The 18,326-nt window shown below is 38.4% G+C and overlaps 1 protein-coding gene across 1 annotated transcript; it reads left to right on the top strand.

Annotated features, from left to right (window-relative positions):
* Positions 1-764: 764 nt before the first annotated feature.
* Positions 765-16,770, top strand: LOC594594 (arginine/serine-rich protein PNISR). Its single transcript, XM_030995683.1, has 13 exons — positions 765-860; positions 4,901-5,051; positions 6,009-6,250; positions 7,103-7,166; positions 8,331-8,776; positions 9,057-9,318; positions 10,129-10,328; positions 10,635-10,817; positions 11,191-11,302; positions 12,160-12,216; positions 13,091-13,243; positions 14,778-16,083; positions 16,635-16,770. The coding sequence occupies exons 2-13, from the start codon at positions 4,970-4,972 to the stop codon at positions 16,648-16,650; spliced, it is 3,123 nt and encodes a 1,040-aa protein (XP_030851543.1). The 5' UTR covers positions 765-860; positions 4,901-4,969; the 3' UTR covers positions 16,651-16,770.
* The last annotated feature ends 1,556 nt before the right edge of the window (positions 16,771-18,326 follow it).

Genomic DNA, 18,326 nt, shown 5'->3' with positions numbered 1-18,326 from the left:
ACTCATGCGTAACATTATAGTTGCATCAAATGAAAGAGAAGGATCTAAGCTTTCCAAATATGTGTCATTTATCAATTATAATTGTGATTAAGCTATAATAAAACATCGATAATTCTCGGTTTCGTTTTTTCTGGGACGCACTGTATATTAGGAAGAAAGGAAAGAAGAAAGAAAGAGAGATAAAAGAAAAGAGGCGCTTGTTCAGAAGAAAGAAAGAAAGAAAGAAAGAAAGAAAGAAAGAAAGAAAGAGAAAAGAGAGAAGAGAAGGAGCGCCAGAGAAGGAAGCAAATTACATTTTATATGATTGAATTCAGAACAATTCTCTTTTATTTTATTTTCTTTTGTCTGCTGGTTCATACTTTTTAATTTTGTATATATTTGTGTTTATATGTACGTTGTAGAAATGCAACATATTCATCAGTATTTTTCTCTTCCTCCTCCTCCTTCCCCCCCCCTCCTCTTCTTCTTCTGCTCCTTCTTATTTTTCTTCTTCTTTCTTTAGTAAGTTTTTTTTCTTCTTATCTGTCATTGCAAATAATAAGATTTTTACTTATTAATTTTGTACATGTATGTCTGGAAATAAGCTCTCGAGCCTTCGTGGGTTATCCTGTTCAAGCTGACATAATTTTGATCTGTTATTCTTTTATACTGTTGTAACTATGTTGTGGAGGCTTGGCGAATAAAGTCAATCAATCAATCAAGTTAGGGGAAAAACGAAAAGGACACTAAACTTGAAGGGACCACTTGAAGTACTGGTACGCCCTCTCTCGATGTCGGTCCGCAAAGTATTTCAGACATGGCGTTTAGCTCGATCAATGGCGTACATGTGTGAGATTATCGCGCGATGGTGAATTAAATTGGTAAGTGAAGCTTGAAGTTACCTGTGTTTGAAATGATTAAATCATCTAGCAGTTGTTGAATCTTACCAAAAATAGAGCTCTGTATTAGATTTGCTAGCAATTAGTTACTGTTTTGAAGGAAAAGCATCTAAAATTTCGTAATGAAGTTCGTTGAATGGTTCCATTTTCGTGTGCTCGATTGTGACGCTAACAACATCCCATCCCCTCATATCCCCTCCTCCGAGCTCGGCGGAGTGCGCGCGGGATTCGGCGGAACTCCAATGCACAAGCGCAAGCTGGGCCAGTGACAGTGTGAAGAGGCAGGGAAACAAAACCTAAAATTAGTAAAATGCTCAATTGTGTTTGTAATTGTAATCACCCCTTCCTGCACCAGACAAACATTGCATTGCACACTGGCTTTGGAGTTCGCAAGTAGACTCTTCTTTCTTCTCATACAATTTACAAATCACTTTGAAATCGGTCAAATATTTAGAAAAAATATGAAATTTTGCCCTGTGTACAGAGTTGGCGCTTTTTCAGAAGTCTATCCAAAATTTGACCCATAACTCCGGCGTGGAGATATCGGGATACCCTACTTAAACATACCAAAATTGAAGTAAATATTCATTAAATGTCCAAATAAAGATCATGAATAAAAGTCGTTGGGTCTATGTTTATCACCTGTTTCGTGTCAATTTTATTTTTTATTTTTGGAGTATTTTTGAATAAACGTTGATATTAGTATACACTTTTTCACAGGTTTCACAGCAAACCGCTGCACGAATACAGGCGCGCGCCTGTGTTAAGTTATCTACCGTAATGTCTCAGAATTAAAGTATTCATTTTTGATTAATTGGGTTTGAGCTGAACTTGTTTTGATCAGCGTCTAGTTAGTACGCACATGCATTCGTGTTTATAGCTTGTGATCGCGATGTTGCAGAGGTCAGAATTTGGGATTTAAATGGCATCAGTGAAGTTGCGCCAACCTCTAAAAAAATCTCTAGGGTCTAGCTATAACACTGATAACCCTGTAAGTTGGGGCTCTGATCGGATCGGAAGATCGGAGCGACACCCTCGCACCTTTGATCGGTATCGGATCGGAAGAGCGACAAAAAAAATCGGCCGATTTTTTTTTTTTTTTTTTTTTTTTTTTTTTTTAAATGACGAAATTTTTCAAGTTTTTGGCTATCAAATGCTCAAAAAAAGTTCATGGCTGGGATTATTTTGTCATTTGGAGTTGTTGTAGACCATGTTTGTTGATATTTTGTGCCTTTTCATGACTTTGAAATTAAAAATATTGGTCTAAGAGCAGAGGCAAAACATGCGGGCCGCCATCTTGGATTATAATGTAGGTATTTTTTTTTTTTTTTTAATGACGAAAACTTTTAAGTTTTTGGCTATCAAATGTTAAAAAAAAGTTCATGGCTGGGATTATTTTGTCATTTGGAGTTGTTGTAGACCATGTTAGTTGATATTTAGTGCCTTTTCATGACTTTGAAATTAATAATATTGGTCTAGATCTAAGAGCAGAGGCAAAACATGCAGGCCGCCATCTAGACAGCAATAACCATCTGATTTGGGTCATTTCTTTAATAAAACTGACATTTGTTGTCATTCCCCAATACAGATGGCAACCCAGAGATCTCGTACCGTGGGGATGGCTATGTACATATTTTCGTCCGCGACATTTTCTCCCAGATTTTCTTTATTTAGATCTAATTTTCTGATTTCTAAATCAGATGTAAATTAGGTCGGTATGTCATTTGTCCTAATTACAGTTATCAAAATTTGATAACTTAATATTAAATACGTAATTTACGGACTTACTTATATGAATTATCCAATTTGTATCTCAGATCCGCGAAGCAGTACGTTCATGCATTCGAAATATTACCCGGCGGCCGATATATTTCCGGGTCCACCTACCAAACATAGCCAAATGGCCAATCTCGGAGGTCTAGTGGAGCCAGACGTAGTCTCAGTGGAACAACCGACGATTAGAGAGACTGAAGCTTTCGGTCTAGCCGCCATCTTGAATTATAATGTAGGTAGACCTCTATGCATTATAATCCAAGATGGCGGCCCGCATGTTTTGCCTCTGCTCTTAGATCTAGACCAATATTATTAATTTCAAAGTCATGAAAAGGCACTAAATATCAACAAACATGGTCTACAACAACTCCAAATGACAAAATAATCCCAGCCATGAACTTTTTTTGAGCATTTGATAGCCAAAAACTTGAAAATTTTCGTCATTAAAAAAAAAACAAAAAACCTACATTATAATCCAAGATGGCGGCCCGCATGTTTTGCCTCTGCTCTTAGACCAATATTATTAATTTCAAAGTCATGAAAAGGCACTAAATGTCAACAATCATTGTCTACAACAACTCCAAATGACAAAATAATCCCAGCCATGAACTTTTTTTGAGCATTTGACAGCCAAAAACTTGAAAATTTTCGTCATAAAAAAAAAAAAAAAAAAAAAAAAAAAAAAAAAATTGCCGATTTTTTTCCGATCATTTTAATTGATCGGCGATCGGAAATTTTTCGCCGATCACCCCTGATCGGATCGGTATCGGCGGCCGATCCGATGATCGTTTACAGGGTTAAACACTGATGTCACACGATCGAAACCATGGCTAAGCAAACCATGGTGTGGAGTGATGGCAATGAATTTGCTTACCTTCCACATGTTCCTGATGATAATTAGTTAAACTTAAGCCAATGGTGCGATTGAAATGCACTAGATTTGTCCTTGCCTAAGATGAGAACTACGAGGTACCGAAATTCCACCATCCCATCTTTCACTCGATCCTTGAATAATAATAATAAATAGAGGCTTAGGAATTATCAGTATGTTGTATGTCATGTATTTCAGCAATAAAATAATTATGTGCAATTTTAACTGTCATGATGATTGGCACAGCAGGTTCTTCCATTCATTCATATTTTGATGTTGCATGTATTTTTATCCTTCCTCTCACTCTCTCATCCCTTTTCTCTATCTGAACTTGCTACTTTTCAAATTTCATTTTCTCTTTTTCAGTCCTGGTCTTTCCTCTCTATTTCTATTTCACTCCCATTCCCTCTCTCTCTCAGCTCTATGTCTGTCTCTCTCTGTCTCTTTCTCTTTCTCTCTCTTTGCTCTCTCTGCCTCTTCCTCTCTTCTTCCTCTCCACCTCTTTCTTCTCTGATGATGTTTTACAGTACAACATTCTTTAATTATCTGCTATTCTTACTGTGACCAATAATACCTAAGGAATTCCATTGTTTTCATGTGCAATATGTTTATATATTATACTGTACTCATAATCATACTTAGCACACTGCCAAGACTCCAATTTTAATACTTTTTAATAGTTTTTAATACTCACTATACCTTCTGAATGGAATTTGTATTGCATTTTATCACAATTTTCCAATGTTACAGTTAATTTAATTGAACTCACGTATCTGTATACACTTTATTTATTTTGATGTAAACATTTATTAATTTTCGTTAGCAATATTTCATATCTTGTATTTTTTTAATTATTTTTTTTAAATCCTTTTTGTTTGTTACTACTTTAATGTTTTGATTTAAACATTTATTCATTGTTATATATATTTGTTCTCATTTGCTATATTATCTTTTTATGTATATGTACACATGTTTTTGAATGCTTTTTATATTGATGTAAACTTGCATTTTAGTCCTTGGACTTTTTGACAAGTCATGAATAAAACCTTATTTGAATCTTGAATCTTTTCAATACAAAAACACTGACTTCCTAAGACTAGAGAGTTAGTTTATGTGGTGAACAATTTTTTTTTCTTAAGACGTCAATTTGATACTTACTTTACGATAATGGCTATTAGTTTAGTATACATGTAGTCCCCATTTCAAAATTGTCATGTCTTACATGTACCTGTGTTCTGCAAAACTCGCAATGGCTCGGTCCAAATTTTATTTCAATCTGTTCCTGTGGCTGTTGAGTGTTGTGTAACTGCTTACTTGTTACTCATGTAAGGTCTTTTTTCTTTCTTTTTTTCTTCTTCATTATTTCATTACACTTCAGATAAAGGTTTCTTCTAGGTCGTGACATTTTGAGGCAGTAAACTCCCATTCAAAGAAAGCAGGAGTCACGATGTGGCCCGTTAACCAGTGGCAGGGCCCAGGGCCTGGCCAATGGGGCATGCAAGCCCAGCAACATTACCAAGCAAACGCAGGTGAGTATGTTCAGGCATGGATGGGTCTTGCTTGTTGCTCTTTGCAGGGCCTTATCTCGAATAAACTGATGTGATTCATTCAAATCAATAGACCTGTTCACAGTTAGCACATTATGTCCCAAATGCCCCTGAATATTCACAGATCTTCAAAACATGAAGAGGTACAACTTTGTACATTTTGAGATAATCACTCCTACAGCGATGGAGGTGCTACATAAATAGCCTTCGTTTCCCCTTTTTAAAGAAAACTTCCATCTGTGTATCATGGGGTGCACTGCTAGTGAATAAATGAATGATGATTACATAACTTTCATTAGCATGTAGCCAGTATTTTTGTCTCCGTGTATTTCACAATTTGTTCTGCAATGACCTTTATCTGCTCATACTCAGACTGCAACTAAGAACTGGTTTATTGCTGCTTGATTTCAATTGCAAGTTTTGAAGAGATAGTAGGCTGTAAGTTTGCGTTTGATAGGACTAACTAGCGATCTGGATCATTTACAACTTTAAGTCAGGACCCATGTGATTGAAATTTACAAAAATACAAAGGCAAGTTATTCCAAACAAGGGTAATGCATGTTTATGATCTTCCTACATGTATATAGACCTCAGAGGCGCTGCAAGACATGAACTTTGTGTGAAATGATAGCAGAGAATTTAGATTTTACATATTGAGGCAAAAGGCAATTTAAAAAAAAACACCTATAGATATGTGTTGTGTCTACTGCAGATTTTCTCAATTGACATAGTAGACATAGATTGTCCTACCATCTCTAGAAGGACTTACAGTGTTGTCGAAACTTTTCTTGGTGGATCATACACATCATTCAACTTGACTGTGTCACTACGAACATCATGCAATTTGTATATATCTTTACTTGAATTGAGAGTTACCAGCGCAGGTAAATATGATTAAAAGTTGGTGATAAATATATTTTTATTTTGAATTCTCATCAGCCGCTACTGACTGGGCATCTCTGGCACAGGAATGGATCAGACAGAAAGAAGTATCGGATACACCACACCAACAAGCACCACCACCACACCCACAAGCAGCACCACCACACCACCAAGCGCCACCACACCTACAAGCGCCACCACACCTACAAGCACCACCACCACCACTGCCCCCTCTACCACCTCAACCCCCCCTTCCACCCTCAGAGGTGGTATTGGAACACCCACCCCTCCCTCCTCAGGTGCGTATTCAAGAGATGTGATGTCATTCTACCTGTTCTAAATTCTTGGTTTCATAAAAAGCTTTGAAATGTAATATGAGAAATCTTTGTCAGAGCCTCAACTATAAAGGATTTTTGTAAAGTTCTAAAGATGTTTGGAGATGAATTGCCTGAAATAGGTTCTAGTTTTCTTTCTTGGTAATAACTTTCTCTAGCTTCTCTTCTCTTATGGATGTTAACAGGATATGTCAGTGAGATAAATGAGCTAGACAGATTATTGTGAGCTCCACTTGTAGAAATTTATCCTAATTTAGAGTATTGATAATTCTGAATCATGTCTCAGTTAAGTTTTTCGATTAGTACTTAACATGTAGCTTTCATAGATATATATATCACAACTCATTAGTGTTTAGAATTATCTAGCTAGATCCCAAATTTTAGTAGCACAGTCAAACCTGTCTATAGCGACCACCCAAGGGAAACACAACAAGTGGTCTTTGTAGACAGGATCCTTTAGTACATGTTTCAATGAGAAACCCTTTTCAAGGGAAACAAAAAATGTGGTCTTTGTAGACAGGTTCCTTTAGTACATGTTTCAATGAGAAACCATTTTCAAGGGAAACAAAAATGTGGTCTTTCTAGACAGGTGGTCACTAAAGCAGGTTTGACTGTAGAAGTAATGGGACTTTATTGCATTTAGCATAAGGCTAATCTCCCACAAGGTCCATTGCACCAATACGAAAATAATTCATAAAGAGATACAAAATGGAAAAAAACACTAATGATAAATTATGAAAATTGTTGCTGATATCATGAGCTGTACATAGAAGATACAGTTTGAATTAATTTGTTGTGATCTCTTTTTCTACCTAGATTCCTCCATCAGCACCAGCCCTACTTCCCCTAGACGATGAGGGCAGCAAACATCGACAAGAAGGTAGGGAACATTTCATCTTTGTAGCTTAGTGGAAGGTAGAGTTGTGTAAATACGTACCAGGAATAGAAAATGTCAAAGTTTTGACAAATCAGACTTTTTATCCATAGAGGTAGATTCATAGGTCATACTAATACCTGATCAAGTTGAGTCCTTTCGGTTTCTCATACCTACCCATGTCTTTAAGGTTTCTCATGATGTGCTGGTCCAGTACTCCATATCCAGTCCTGTGTTCTCTGCGCATATCTGGTCTTCTTTTGTCTTTTCGTTCATGGGTTTGTGTCCATTAGGTCATAGAGCTAGTGAATACATCTATGCCTTGATTAGGCTGAGGAATATTGAAACTGTCTTCCATTCATACATGTATGCTAAATCACAGTTTTACATTCAGTGATTTCTCCAACAAGTATGCCTTTTCTGCTATGGACACGTTTCTAAATCTAAAGTGAGTGTAGACTGACGAGACTATGTGTCTTTTCCGTGACTTGACTCGGGGCTAATCGGGTATAATACAACTACAGACGACGCGACCACAGCAAGCACGTGGGGGCAACATATGCAAAACCGAAGCGTGAGGAGAACTTCGGTCTGTTTCGCGTACGTGACCATGTCAAGATTAAGTCACGTTAATCAAGTCCATTCATTTGCGTGCAGTTGTCCATAAGAGGACGTAGATGGCGTTAAACAGTATTTGCCAAGCTACCCTCCCTTTAATTTTTGAAATACATTTCCTTGAAATCTCTGAAGATGCCATATCGGTTGACTTTGGTTATCATGCTCTTCCACGCCTCTGTATTTCAAGCCTTTGCCAGGGCCATGTTTTACAAAGAGTTGATATTAATCGCAACTTATTTGCAACTATGTACATAAGAGATAGGATATTGCAAACTTGTGATTCATTAGAGGACTTGCGGTCTTTCTCTCAAACCATAGTGCGTTACTCTTCTTCTTTCCTCTACTCTGCTGTCCTGTGATCTCTGCTGCTATCGCCAGATTCTACAAACCCCCTTTTTCATATCAAGTGTACCATACATCTTATCTTATCTTATACATTTTATCTTCACCTTTCCTCTTTGCAACACTTTGTCATCATTCGCTCCATTCTTCCATGTGATGTATACAACTGGTTGCTTATTATATGTACGTATGTACGTTTGTTTGTTTCAGGTGGAGACCGTATGATGCGCCTACTACCCCCTCCACCACCACCCCCACAGGGCATGCCTGAGGGCCAACCCCGCACCTCTGGTGCTCCCTCTACCAGTGTATCTCAACCCATTGCCTGGGACTGGAACCACCAAACACCTAGTACACAGTGGCAGCAGCAGCAGCAGCAGCAGCAGCAACAACAACAGCAGCAACAGCAGCAGCAGAACTTCCCTCCACCACCCGGCCCGCCCCCTATGGTAGCCCCTCAGAGGTTCGACTATGCCCATGGAGCCGGCAACAGCAGCTCAGTGAAAAGGTTTGAGCGCCATCACGGTATGGATGGGGGAGATGGGGGAGGGGGAGGAGGGGGACTAGCCCCTCCCTTCCACCAGCATCCCCCTCCTATGCCTCCAGAGAGATTTGACTACAATCATGGTGGGCAAAGCAATGATTATCGTCAAGAGGTATGTATATATCCACGCTCTTTTGATATATATGTTTTTTGTTTTTTCATTGCTATGCTGATAATTTACCTTGTCAGAGTTTGAAGATACTTAGCCCCAGTAAACTATGACTGAGAATTTAGATTCTATACTAGATCAGTAATGCATGCATTTTAAATCTTCTTTTTCTTTAGTACTCATTGTGATTTTGGAGAGCTTTTCACCCCAAGATGTCCACGCCAACAATTAAACTCAAATTCAAAGTGACTAATATCTGAAACTTCCTCACTTTCTCTCACAGAATTACCAACAACAGGGGTATGCCCCCAACCAACAGCAGCAGCACTGGCACCCCCCTCCCCAGCAGGATTTCTACCAGCATGACATGGGGATGGGAGGCAGGGAGCGGCACCCCCAGCCCCAGCAGTACCACAGTGGTGATGGACGGGGTAGGGACGGGGGTAAGGGATACCGTGACTTCAATCGGATGGACTACTCCCATGATCCCCAGTATTCCCACTACCCGCCAGATGTGGAGGAGGAAGAGCCCAACCTAGCTCTTGGTAAGTGTGGGCGAGCAAAAGAGTTAGATGAGGACAAGGGCAATTTGCCCTACATAGTTGCAGTAAATGGAATTCCTTTTAAAGATAAAGTTGAGTTCTGGGCCCCGTCTTACAAAGAGTTGTGATTGATCCAAATCAATTGTGAGTCTTCCAATCATTCGCAATTTCGCAGTCTCCTATCTCCTATATACATGCGATTGCATCGTGAAAGAAACGATGTGGAATCGATCACAAGAAGTTGATCATGTAGCATATAAGCATTGGTGTGTATTGACAGGTTTTGGAGTCATCAAAATGATAACAAATGTGGCCCAACCTTGGTAAAGTAAAAAGCACTGTACACAGAAAGATGTATATGGGACTACACAAACATGTTGCATAACAAAATTGGCCTCATTTTTAAACTGTTCCTTGTCATATCTAGAATATGAAGGCATTTGAAGAACCATGATGGTTTGAGCACAGTGTTTTGGTACTGAATTTGGATTTTCCGTCTCCATCACCACTGCTCTTTCACTGGAGCCATACAGTAGCTTCAAACTTGACATGTTCATAATCACTTGCTGTTTGGGGTGTTGGACGTACAGTGAAATCTGTCTATAAAGACCAACCAAGGGAGACAAGAAAAGTGGTCTTTACAGACAGGTGGTCTTTATGTACAGGTTCCTTAAGGACATGTTTCAATCAGAAACCATTTTCAAGGGAAACAAAAATGTGGTCTTTATAGACAGGTGGTTGCTAAACCAGGTTTGACTGTATAATGAAACGCAGAAATTTCATGCTTTGTGCTCGATGTTATGTATTTGACAGATGAGCAGAAAATCAAGCTGTTGCCTGCCTGGATCAGAGAGGGCCTGGAAAAGATGGACAAAGAGAAAGAGAAGAAGCTGGATAAGGAAAAGAAAGAGAAAGAGAGAAGAGATCGACTAGAGGCCAGTAAGAAGGCTGAGAATGACATCATCAATCAAGCTCGGATTGCTGCTGGTCTTCCGCCAAAGTCCAAGTACGATGTGAGTATATTCCTCCATACTCTTTTCTTTGAATGCAGAGAATCTTACTTTCATTTCGATGCTCTCTAACTCTAGAAGATATTAAGCAATTTCTGTTACTATGCCTCCACCACACGTAGTGGTTTCTGAAGGCATTATGTTTTGGGGTCAGTTATTATTCTTGTGAATGTGTTAACTTATGAACAAATTGAGGTATCATAGTTAAACTTGGTGAGAGTATGTATCTTTGACATTGTCAGAAACATACAAAACAAAATGCCTTGGACTTCCACTGTAATAGTGTTCTCAATCGTATTCACATTACAGGATAGTGATGAAGAAGGAGGGGGAGGGGATGGGAAAGCCACTGGATTGAAAGGCCAAAGCGCTGAAGGGGAGGAGGAGGAGGAGACCTCTCTGAAGAAGAATCGGTCGTCTCCGGCTCCTGATGAGGAAGAGGAGGAAGACGAGCCACCGTATATGACAGAGGAGGAAAGACAACAGCAGCTGGTGAGGAGGATATTATATATAATATAATAACAATGATGATATTAATAATGATAATAATAACTTCACCATCTTCTCAATTGTTTACATTACAGTGAAACCTGTCTATAAAGACCACCCAAGGGAGACAAGAAAAGTGGTCTTCATGAGCAGGTCGTCTTTGTAGACAGGTACCTATAGCACATGTTTCAATGAAAAACCATTTTCAAGGGAAACAAAAAATGTAGTCTTTGTAGACAGGTATCTGCAGCACATGTTTCAATGAGAAAACATTTTTAAGGGAAACAAAAAATGTGGTCATTGTAGACAGGTGGTCACTACTAAAAGCAGGTTCGACTGTAAATTGATTTCATCTCTTTCTTAACCTTTGACCTAGATGACGAAGATCCGGAAGTGGATGACAGAGGTCCTGCTGGAGGTGACGGGGAAGGAGATCAAACACATCGCCACCGAGGTTCATAGAAAGGCTAAGCTTAGGGCAGCTAAAGGTAGGGAGGGAACCAGATTCCTTTTGTTGGTTCCATGTCGAACGAAAGATACCATGAGGTGTTCATTACGTGTGAGCATTGGGAAAGATGACAATATGAACAGTTCTGTATATCTTTTTTTAAATTAGAGAGTCAATTATCTTTTATGTAAAAGTTGATTTGATTTATCACAATCTGCTGTAATTTGTCTTCAAAGTAAAATGTGAATAATTGTTTTATTTGTATGTATGCATGTTTCTAATTTTGTAGAAAGATGTCTATTTTATTTTTCTTCTTGACATTCATTACGACTTTTTCATAATTTGCAATTATTGTTATCTGTCACTGAATTATGAATTAAAAATGCTTTTTTTATATATGTTATAAAAGATATTATATATTTCATTCAATGATATTGTGAATTCTTTTTACAAAATTTATTTTTTGTCCTATTTCCCATGAATGATCACAGAAACGGTAATATTGAAATTCATGTATTTGAAAATGTAATTCTATATAGGGCAATAAGAAGGCTTTTGATTTATAAAAAAAAATCAGAACAAATATTATCCATATCTAATAAATCTGTGATATACTAAATGTTATTTGGAATTTGTTTAAGTTTTATATAAAGTGCTAAAAGGATCTATTTTTAACAAACTATCTCTTTGAATGCCAATTTTGTGAAAGCTTCAATCATATTTCTTGATTATTTATACTTGTATGTCAAGCGGAAGGTCAACTCTGCTTAACTGTATCTGGCGGACACATCTTGTTTACTGTCAGTGGCCATTTATTTTCCATAACCCGAGTTTCTCCTTCGTTTGTAGCTTTCTAACGATCTCACGTTCACCCGTGTGGCGTGTATTATTTTTTAGCACCAGCTCGTCAGCTCTCTAATTCTACCGCATTGGCTTCCATAACTGGGCTTTCTGGTAAGTACTCAATAGAGAAGGAGATAGACAGACTAGCTGTCAGGGATTGGTGTTACACTGTTCAGATTCGTTCAGATATGATGCATTAAACTGTCGCAAGAAATCGCCACTTTAAAGATACCATGTCCCTTTTGCAGCCAACATCAAATTCTGTAGAATTTTGCAGGAATTATGAATATGTCATGTATCCGTATGTCCAATCTGTGTAATGTAAACATTAGCAGTGTCCTAATATTCAAATTATGCAAGGAAACCCGTTTACTTGCTAGACTTCACTGTCAGACACTATTGAGTGACTGACTGGCTTTTTTCATCTTTGGTTAGAACATACATAAAATGAGCTGTAACTGAACTTCACCATCCAGAAATGAATTAAGAAAGGATCTGAATTCCAGAGAGACATATACATGTACCTTATAACTAAATTCATGGACCATATATTTTGTTATTCTTACAAAGCACATTGCAATGCTGAATCATGTTCACATTAGTCCAGCCTTATGCTATTGGGATGTCTTATACAAGCTTGGTAGGTCTGAATCTCCCCTTATCAAAAAAGTTGCATTAGAATGTGGTAAATCCCCCTTAGGCGTAAAAAAAAAAAAAGATGTTGTATTGCCCTTTGCAAAAAATCTTGAAATCTATGGTTGGCTTTTAAAAAAAAGAGAGAATTTTCTTTAAAAAGAATAACAAAATATGTATTCAAGCAAAAAACTTGAAAATGTCAGCCCAAAGAGGGAGAATATTTTTTTTTTTGACCAACCGGCCTGTGTTTTGGCTCCTAAAGGGCAATACAACGTCTTTTTTTTAAAGGCCTTATGAATAGGGTGAAGGAGCCTTTATCTAACTGCAAGTGAATGGTAATTTTGTATAGGTCTGACATCATACGCTTCGGACAGTGACGAGGATAGGAGTGACGATGAGAGGGGGAAGAGGGAGGAGTCAGAGAGTGAGGACAGCGATCAGGAGCTCAAGAGGAGTATCCAGTCCAAGAAGGATTCATGGAGACGCAAGAAACATGAAAACAGTAAGTAACCCCTTGGTTCACGGTACTACGACACCAGGGGGTGTTTCACAAAGATCCTAAGTCAAACTTAACTCTAAGTTGGACTTAGAAAATTTGGAGAGCCATTTGTAGCCTTAAAATAAAATATATTCAAAAGCAAAAATTCAAGTATTTTAGACTTTTCATAAATTCCACATCAAGAACATGAAATCTCCTTGATAAAAGAAAATATGAATGATTTGACTGAACATTTTATGCCTTTTAAAATAACGTAAACAAAATATTTTCAAAGATGCTAACGGCTTTCCATAATTGTTAAGTCTAACTTAGAGATAAGTTCAACTTAGGATCTTTGTGAAACGCCCCCCTGCTCTAACAACGATATTCTACATGTACCGAGTTCCTAAATTTAACCCTGGACTAGGACCAAGTACTATACCAAAACTTAACCTAAAACATTGTTGCAACCCTCACTGTAATCTTATATCTTTGACAAAGTATTACCAGGAGAAATTCTTGCTTGGAACAATGTCTGGTCACCTAATCCATTTTTTTTTTTTTTTAAGAAAAAGTTTTTCTGGTAATAGAGAAAAATGATTATGAGCCATCTTGTTCTATTTCAGAAATGGTTGAGTAGTGGTAATACACCCTTCACAGTTAAAGATGAAGTTGAGTTCTGGTCATGCGATTGCATTGTGAAAGAAACGATGTGGAACCGACCAGAAAAGGTTGATCATCTAGCATATAAGAATTTGTGTGTATTGCAAGGGTCTGGAATCATCAAAATGATAAGAAATTTGGCCAAGTCTTGGTAAAGTTACAAACACTTGCACAGAAATATGCATATGGGACTACACGAACACGTGGCGTAAAAAGCCGGCCCCCGATTTTTACGATGTTACATGCATATTTAGAATATGAAGGCATTTGAAGAGCCATGCTTTTCAGGGAACATGTCTTAACTGATGTTCTTCCACACTTGCATAATAAGAATGAGTAATGCTCACAAATTATTTTTCACCTCTTCCCAGAACTCAACCTTCTCTTTAAGGCAGCCATTTTAATTTGCACGTAAATATTGCGTCATCAATGTTTACAGATGTGCATTTATTGTTGCGTCAATGCCTGCGCTGTGCGCTCACATCATATTTACATGTGCGCCATTATAATTTTGTTAAATTTTTGTTAAATTAAAATGGCGCCCATGTCTGCGCACACGCACAGTTGTAACCGTAAAGGAGTGTATTCATTTATACAAGGATACCAAAGTAGCAGCGTTACCTGAAAAGGAAGTGCTTGCATCTTCCAAGTATGATGAGAAATAATTAACCAAGATACTAAATTCAGATGCCACATGTATGTGAGTAGTCCCATGTAACCATTTCTGTCAATGTTATGTCCATGCTTTCTAATGAAATTTGGTTCATTGACTTGAGCATAAATCTGCATGTTAGCTTAATATATCAGTACATATTGGTTATGACCTACTAGAAAATCCATTGAAGTACATTCATTTTACCGATTATTCTATTTTTGGATGGTTTTTCTCTTGTAGTGTTTGCAAGATCGGATGACGAGAGTGATGACGAGAGGGGAGACAGGAAGAGAGAGAAACCCACTTCGGAATCTAGCATCCAGAAACCCAGCTTAAAACCACGACCAGATAGAGATGAGAAAGAGGACAGTCTAGTTGCAAACGGTGGAGAGTTAGAGAGTAGAAAAGGAGAAAGAGATGAGAGTAAAAAAGAAGGGGAGAGTGGAGATAAGAAGAAGAGATCTCGAAGGTGGGATCAGAAAGAGAAGGTTGAGATTAAGGCTGAATCGGTGAGCTCAAGCTCGGAGGACAGCGATAGCAATAGTAGCAGTAGCAGTGGGGATGAGGAGGAGGATGATGAGGGGAGTGAGAGCAGCGAAGAGTCTTCCGATGACGCTAAGGATTCGGCTAGGAGGAAGAAGAGGGAGAGGAGCAGAAGCAGAGAGAGAAAGAGTAAGGACAGGAGGAAAGAGAGTGAGGTGGATGACAGTGATAGGGAGAGGAGAAGGGACAAGGACAGAAAAAAGAAGAAAGATACAGAAAGGGATCGAGATAGGGATAAGGAAAAGGAAAGGGATAGGGAAAGTAAAAGTGATAGGAAGAGACGTAGAAGCAGGGAAAGAAGTAAGGAGGATGATAAAAAGGATAGGAGGAAAAGTAAGAAGGACTCGGAAAAGAGCAAAGAAAAAAGTAAGAAAAGGGACAGAAGTAGTCGGGAGAGGGATGAAGAGAGAAGCCGGGAAAGGCGAAGCAGTCGAGAGAGGAATAGGGAGAGAAGTTCTGAGAGGGATAGAGAGAGAAAGAAGAGGCGGGATAAGGACGATGATTCCAAACATGACAGAGAAAGAAAACACAGGCGTAGTTCCAGGGAACGGGATGATAAGGACCATGGTAAAAGTAAGCATAGAGATAGGGACCGGTCTAAGAGTTCTGAAAGTGAACACTCGGTCAGTAGCTCCAGGGATAAGCAACGAAGGAAGTCCAGGACTCCCGAGGGTCGCAAATCAAAACGGGACTCGTCAAAGCGTAGTCGATCCAAAGATCGATCTTCCAGTAAACGCCACAAGGAAAAGCGCAAGCGCGATTCATCCGATGAAGAGGCGAGCGACCAATCACATCGTCGAAGCAGCAAGCACAAGAAGTCGTCATCAAGGCGCCGATCGAGGTCGTCATCAGAAGATTCCCAGCGGAGGCGCTCAAGGAAGAAGCGTCACAGAGAGGCAAGTGAGGATTCGTCTGATTCTAGAGCCGACTCGCTTGAGCGGTCTCACGGAAGCAGGTCCGGTAAGGCGTCCAGTCGCAAACGAAGGTCTAGATCAACGTCAAGGTAGCTATAAAATGTCCTTGCCTCTCTAAAATTAATTGATTTTTCTTCTCTTTGCAGGCTTCCTCCCCTTATATATCGATAAAACTGTATTTCAATTGAGAGAATAGCAATCTGTTGATTTCATTTGTTGTGTTCAGCCCTGATGACTAGTGCAGCAATACAAAAGTGTGATTTCTTTCGGTGACAAAATTGTCTTTCTGCGATTTCCTATTGTCCAAAAATATTTTAAGGGCATGAAGGAAAAAGCCAGGATACAATTATTTAAAAAGGCAAAACGAATTGAGTGAGAATGAGTCTCGCAAAAATTTGTCACAATATTTTGTTCACCAAGTCTATTTGGGTTCCATGTCATTTGTCAATCTGGCTCCTGTACCTGATTTTTACAAATTATATGAAGACATGGTACAGACAATGTTATAATTTAATTACAGGATGGAGGAATACAAAAGCCTGTAGAATGGCTTTCACAGTTGATGCAATGTGTATTCTGACATGGAAAGAGATGTATTATGATTTCTTTCTCCCCTTCTCTTTTATGTGTATCTCTGTAGGTCTCAAAGACGTTGAACGTTGAACCGTAGCCATACTATAGACATAGTTGTGCAAGTAAGTAGTACAGAAGTAGCGATATATCATGAAGGGATGAATTGATTTTCGTATATAAAGAGCAAGGTAAAAAAAAAAAAATTAATACTTGTCATACTCAAACAGCACTGTGAATCATAGGCTGCAATAAAAGAAGAAATGGCAACGTAAACAAAATAGAGAGACTTGTAATCTAGTTTAATGAAGGAAGCAGGGTATACTCTGTGGGGTAGAGGCATGAGGGAGTATAATGATATCTGTATAATTTTTATGTGAAACTCTGAAATGGGTACTTTTAGGGATGTATTTTCGTATCTAATTTGTATTCATTTTGCCACAAGCTACGAAATATTGTCTGCAGATGTACCCCCTCTCCTTCTTCTTAAGGAAGTTCTGCAGTAGTATCTGTGCGCACCTTAGTGAAGCAAGGCCAGCTTATTATGTATCGTACTCGCCATGCATAATGCCTGGAGATCCTGAAATTGTGCAACGTATGTGCAATGTATGTCCATAATCGGCTGGCCCTGTGTAGCTAAGGTGCGCATGAACATTACTGTCCTTAAAGCAGGACTGCACTACTTGTAGCTACTTACTCCCTCTATACAGCCAACAATGCCTAAGCGGTACCCGTTGGTCCCCCATGGTCCCCCTTTTCTTATGTTAATTGAGAGCTGATTTAATGAGATAACCACCTGTCAGTGACCACGCAGGGAGGTCTAATCCCTCCTGGCCAAACTAGTGCAGATAGGCTTTACATGTCATTATGACAAGTTACGGTGATCATTCATATGTGAGAACATGAAGGAAAAGTATTTTTTGTTGTTGGTAAATCGCAATGTCTTCTCATATTTATGCAATTCAGTATTGATGTAGAGCTAAGCATTTCTAAATCATTTTCCAATGTGACATAGGAATGAATTTATCCATCATATGAACCATATAAAGCTCTGTCAATATAAACTTGGACAATTTTTTGATAAAGCCTCTCATGAAAAGGTTGTTATTGATAACTTTATTTATTTTCAATTTTTCCGAGAGTAAATTGTATTGTAGTTGGTAGAGCTGTACTCCATTATTAATGCCTCAAAAAGATTGCTTGCAATGTTAATTGGATGGTCATGTATAAACAATTCAACATCAAGGATCTAAGAATATCTATGCTATCTGTTTGGCATAATTGATGAGCATCAGCAAAAAGTGAATTATTGCAAAATGCATCGTTATTCAATCGAAACACAATCCATCCTCCAAATAAATGAAGAATTCCCTGTTGACATTAACAATGCATTTTGCAACAATGCACCTTTGACGTGGCCCCATATTCAGGTGTACTTGCACATTACATGATCACCTTATGATGCTAAATGAGGCATCATTGTAAAGGGCAATAAGCATGCTTATCAACGATACCAATTTCAAATATCGTCGTCCGGGTGGCAGAAGGGCGTTAGCGACTCGAAAACTACTTTTCGAATTATTCGCATTTAAAGATTTGTTTTATATTTAAACTGCTTTCTGTCTCGAAAATTGGTTTAAAACATTAAAGACTAATAGAAATGCTGTAGTAGAACACGGCCACAATTTTTTTTCTCGGAAATAAGTCAGTTTTATAAAAGTTTGAGGCGATTTAGTGCTAACGCCCTTCTGCTTTAAGTTTC

This window comes from Strongylocentrotus purpuratus, unplaced genomic scaffold (assembly GCF_000002235.5).
Source record: "Strongylocentrotus purpuratus isolate Spur 01 unplaced genomic scaffold, Spur_5.0 spur5_contig_853, whole genome shotgun sequence".
Taxonomy (NCBI): domain Eukaryota; kingdom Metazoa; phylum Echinodermata; class Echinoidea; order Camarodonta; family Strongylocentrotidae; genus Strongylocentrotus; species Strongylocentrotus purpuratus.
The sequence above is the reverse complement of the archived record's forward strand: the minus strand, read 5'-3'. Positions and strand labels throughout refer to the sequence as shown.

Excerpts from the sequence above, each read along its gene's own strand:
- LOC594594 (XM_030995683.1), top strand. The coding sequence starts at position 4,970 with ATGTGGCCCGTTAACCAGTGGCAGGGCCCAGGGCCTGGCCAATGGGGC. Across the intron at positions 8,777-9,056 it reads GCAATGATTATCGTCAAGAG|AATTACCAACAACAGGGGTA; the intron begins GTATGTATATAT and ends TTTCTCTCACAG. Across the intron at positions 10,329-10,634 it reads CGCCAAAGTCCAAGTACGAT|GATAGTGATGAAGAAGGAGG; the intron begins GTGAGTATATTC and ends TTCACATTACAG.